The sequence below is a fragment of the Grampus griseus genome (genome assembly GCF_964374135.1).
Source record: "Grampus griseus genome assembly, chromosome: 11".
Classification (NCBI taxonomy): Eukaryota; Metazoa; Chordata; class Mammalia; order Artiodactyla; family Delphinidae; genus Grampus; species Grampus griseus.
Window position 1 is genome coordinate 91,751,132 of NC_139005.1, and position 4,818 is coordinate 91,755,949.

The following is a 4,818-nucleotide window of genomic DNA, read 5'->3' on the forward strand; positions in this document are numbered from 1 at the left end:
TAAATGCCTGCTTTGGGTTGGGTATGGGCTAGACACTGGGGATACAAGCATGAATACAGCCTAGCCCCTGTTAAAAAAGTAGTTAACAAACATGTATACAACAATTCTTCCGTGCCACTGTTCTACACACGTCACACATTAACAAATGTAATCCTCTGACAATCCTATAAGAGCAATCGTTATCCTCAGTTCAGAGACGAGAAAACGGAGGCCCAGAGTAGTTACTTGAATCGCCCCAAGTCACACAGCTAGCAAGTGGCCGGGCTGGGATTTGAACCCAGACAGCACGGGCCCAGAGGCCGAGCACCTACACATAGTTTTCTCTTAAATCGGCAGAAAGGATCATCACGAGGTCCAGCACTGATATGGCATAGAATATTGGACAGAGATATTCAGAATTGGTTCTAAATCCCCGCTCCCCCACGTATGTCCTAGCTCTTTGAACAGGCCAAGCACCTTCAACCTCACTTTGCCCATCTGCAAAATGGATATGATTCCCAAGGATGTTGTGATGCTAAGAAAGATAATGATGCTGGGATGTGAATGCTGGTTAGATCTGAATGGAGAAGGATGTGGGATGGTGGACCGCCAGCCCTTCGTCTGTTCTGAAAGCAAAGCTTGAAAAGCAAGGTCAGGCCAGATGTTCCTTTTCCTAATTCCCAGCTCATCCCTGGCCGGCTGTTTTTTCCTGGCTCTCGTGCAATTCTGAAATGGTATATTTGGGTGAAGCCGAAACAGGTTTTGAGGCTAAGTTACAGGACACCCAGGACAAGATGCTGAGGAGGATAGGAGATAACGAATTTCCATCCCTGGAATCTGAGAATGTGAGAGTCAGTAGGTCCTGGGGGATCAGTTGGCCTCATTTCCTTGGGTTACAGATGGGAGACTGAGACCCAGAGCAGGAGAGAGACTGCCCAAAGTCATATAGCTAGTTTGGGCAAAGCTGGGACCAAAACTCAGGCAAAAGTACAGACAAAGTTCAGGAAAAATCCCAAATTCTCCTGGATTCCTTACACAGCAAGGAGAAAAAAAAAAGAATCTATTCCTTTTGGATTATTCAAATCTAGAAAACAATATACCAGTTTTTTCTTTGCCTGGCTTACATGAGAGAGCTCTCAGACCTAACGGATTGGCTTTTTTCTTCTAATCTTGGGGAGTGGGGGACGCTCTCCCCTTCCCATGGTGGAGGGACATAGCTCTGAGCTTTTAGCATCCAAACATCCTGAGATCCACCGCGTGCCCAGGCCATGGCTACTCACCATCGACCCCAATCTTGTCATCCCCATCCTTGTCTCCAGCAGCCAGCAGTATTTTGACTTCCTTAGCAGATAGGTCTCTGGCATCTGGGGAGAAGGCTTTCAGAATGGATCTGGAGGAGGAAAGGGAGAAAGTGGGGAGGGAGTCAGGCCAGGGTCGCCTTGCAGGAGCACCGTGTGGGTGGTGGGCTGGCGTCTGCACAGGGGAAGCAGGCGGCCGGGACGGGGGGCGAGCAGCGAGCAGCCAGCACGCGTGCGGTTGTGCTGGGCCGGGTAGCCCCGCCACGGCTAGGCTTCGCGGGTAGGCGCGCAGGGAAGGACAGGCTGTCCTCTGCGAAGGGTTGCCCTCACTTCAGCCAGGGCACCTACGTTTGTTTAGTTATTCAGGCAGCACAATAAACACAAAAGTGTCTTCTCTGTGCCACGGTCATGCTGGAAATGGGGGGCACAGAGATGATCTTAGGAAGCCACCTGAAAAAACAGGGAGGAGGCCGTGTCCTCTGGGAGAGACCACACAGTGTGATGGATGCAATGATGGGAAAGTGGAGAGCGGTGCTTGAAGGATGCATCCATTCACCTGGGGGTGAGGGGAAGAGTCAGGAAGGCTTCCTGGAGAAGGTGATGCCTGGAGGATAGGTAGAAGTCAGCATCTGTGTGTGCGCGTGCGTGTGTGTGCACATTGGGCATGGGAGGGTGGAGGAGAAGGTTCTAGACAAAGGTTCCCCTTGTGGGATGGTTTCGGGGAGAGACAGGATGGATGGGGAAGTCCCTGCTTGAAAAGCCCCTCTCCACACCCTCTCCCTTCTCTTACTGACAAAATTCGAGGCAGTCTTGGCCAGAGTGTTACATAAAGCACAGCAGGGTTGGCAGACGTGGGCCAGGTGGCCAAGAGGGTGATGGTGGGAGGTTTTTTGGGGGATGTCATCTTGCATTTTCCTAGTCATAACCTCTGTCTTGCTCCTAGGACTCCTGAACCCCCAAAGCTGGTTCTGCATCCCTGACTTGCCCAGAAACTGTTCTAGCTGCTGGTACAGAAGGGTAGGGGTCTGCAGGATGGTAGAAGTTGCATTTTAGAGGAATGAAAGTCAATGAAATTACTCAAGGGAGCGCTCTCTGCCTTGCCTATGGTGCTAGGCAACGAGAAAGCTGCCTCTTGGTCTGTATTCAATTATTACGTAGCATCATTCCATTAGCAATATTAAGTGGCTATAATTTAATCTCATTAGTTGCACTTTCTGCTGAGGATTTTATTTTCTGGAAGCAACAGCGATCAGGCAGGGATGGTTATTTTCTGTGAAGGGTGCAGAGGGACGGGCAGCTGGACAGGAACTCCAAAGCAAGAGCCCCAGCCCCCAGCCCCTCTCCCAGAGCCACAGGCTGGGCAGCCCCTGCAGGCCTCAGTTTACCCCAGTTCCTCCTCCTCGATGAAGCCGCTCTCATCTTTATCCAGGATGTGGAATATCTTCTTCACGTCATCTGGGCTCTTTTTCTTCAGTCCGACCATTTGGAAGAATTTTTTGTGGTCGAAGGAGTCGACAGCTGTTGGGGGGTGGAGAGAGGAGGTGAAAATGAGGACAGACAAGGGGCCTGGGGAAGGGTGGGAGAATGTGGGTGTCACAGCACTTTGATCGCCTCCGCAGGGCCAGTCCTGTGGGATGGCAGAGGCACACCTCCACGGGAGGGCTGAGGGAGCCCAGGCCAGGCGAGGGGGCTTGGCCCAAGGTTGCACAGTGGCAGAGGTGGCCTTGCACCCAGATCACCCTGGCTCTCCAACCGGACCCCACCCTCCACTGTACCCTTCACTAATGGCGGGGGTAGCATTTGAAGGCAGAGGGGCTTCCTGGTTTCCATGAAGCCTTTTGGGTGGCGGCTGAGTCGGGGTAGGCACGGGAATTGGAGGCAGTGGGAACATGCTGTGTGTATGCTGCAGGGGAGAAGGGAGGGTCGACCTTTTTCTTGGTCATAGATTGTGTCGCCAGAAAATCAACACAGAGAGGACAAGTTTCTCTCAAGGTCACACAGTGGGAGAGGGAAGGGGACGACCCAGAAGTCCCGGCTTTGCTGCAGAAATCCATTCTGGTGGGAATGGGGACGGGTGTTGGAAGGCTCCCCAAGAATTCCCAGTTAGGTTTCTTCTCCGAGGGAGCAAGATGGGTCAAGGAGAAGTGAGGGGGCTATCGCAGGGCCCTGGGAGGGTGGCTTCCCAGAGTTTCTTCATGCCCAGGGGAGGGGTTGCCAAGAGAAAGGAAATGGGAGCCCTCTTCCCATTTTCCATGTCCCGAGCTCCTTTTTAAGAACACCTGAGAAAAGAAACTTTAGACCAAGTAACTTATGTGTGTGTGTGGGACGGGGGTGGCGGGATAGGGGCGATCCCGCGAAAACTCACTGTTCCCTCCCTGGGCTGGAGGGGAGGAAAGCTGCTCTGTCCACCTCAGACACTAGATGGGGAGGGGTGGCATCGCAAGGGACAAGATCCGGAGGTGAGCCCCGTGCTAATTCCTCTGCTGCCCTGCCAGGTAACCTTGGGCAAGTTTCTAGCCCTCTCCCTGCCTCAGTTTCCCCATCTGGGTGACAGGAGGGAGAAGGAAGGTAAGCAGCTAAGCGCTCAAGTCCAGGGCAGCTCAGAGACATGAGACTGCCGGCTCCCCTCCCTCCGTGCCTGAGGAGGCTGGAAGTTGCAAGCGCGGAGGATGCTTCTCGCAGGGCTGAGCAGAGCGGAGCGCCAGCTACGGGAAGGTCACCTCGCTCCCTCGCAGATCCGTTGCGGGGGGCTGAGCTCTGAGCCCCGGAGAAGGGGCTTAGACACTCAGGGAGCCAGGAAAGAGGCCTGTCTGGAAAGCGGTCGCGTGGAGAGAAGCATGCGCACCTATAGTCCCCTCCAAGTGCCTTGCAAAGGAAGCCCCGAGCGCCCACAGGACCCAGAGATGCAGCTTTCCACCCCTCTCTTCGCCCTTGGTCCGGGACCCGGGTCCTCGCAGCGTGGCCACCCGGCCTTTGGCGCCCGAGAGTTTCGGTTGTCCGGCAGGGCGCACGGCCTCCCCGCCCGTTCCCTGTGCCAAGTCCGGCCCGGGCAGAGTTTGGGAAATGCCGTGGACCCCGCTCCACGCTCCACCAGCGCCCCGCGGGATGCGTGGGCAGAGAAGCGCTGAGGAAGACTGGCCGTCCGCGGGAAGCACGGGGTGCAGGGGCCAGGGTGCTGGATGCGGGGAGAGGGGTGCGGAGGGGAGCGCGCTGCTCACCGGTAAAGGCACCCACTGCCTTCATGATGTCCTCAGCGTTGAGAAAGTCTGTCATCGACATCCTGCAACTGTTTGAGCTGGCAGAGCAAGTGCGAAAAGATTAAAAAGTGCTTTTCTCATCGTTTCTGCTCATATGACCTGCGCTGCAGTGCCGCGCGCCGGGCGCACGCCCGCCGGCCTGGCGCAGAGCCAGGGGGCGCGGGGCTCTGCGCGCAGCCAGAGCAGCTCAGTCCAGCCGCGCCGCCGAGCTGCGCGGTCCGGGCCGGCGGGCTGGCGAGCCATCGCGCTGCCGCTGCCGTCCCGCCCCGCCGGGGGGCCTTGGG

At 55.8% G+C, this 4,818-nt stretch overlaps 1 protein-coding gene across 1 annotated transcript; it reads right to left on the reverse strand.

Moving 5' to 3' along the window:
- Positions 1-1,251: 1,251 nt before the first annotated feature.
- On the reverse strand, positions 1,252-4,556 carry PVALB (parvalbumin; the record flags this gene model as incomplete). Its single annotated transcript, XM_082666187.1, has 3 exons — positions 1,252-1,369; positions 2,663-2,795; positions 4,496-4,556. 3 exons carry the CDS (start codon positions 4,554-4,556, stop codon positions 1,252-1,254), a joined length of 312 nt encoding a protein of 103 aa, XP_082522313.1.
- Between the last annotated feature and the right edge of the window lie 262 nt (positions 4,557-4,818).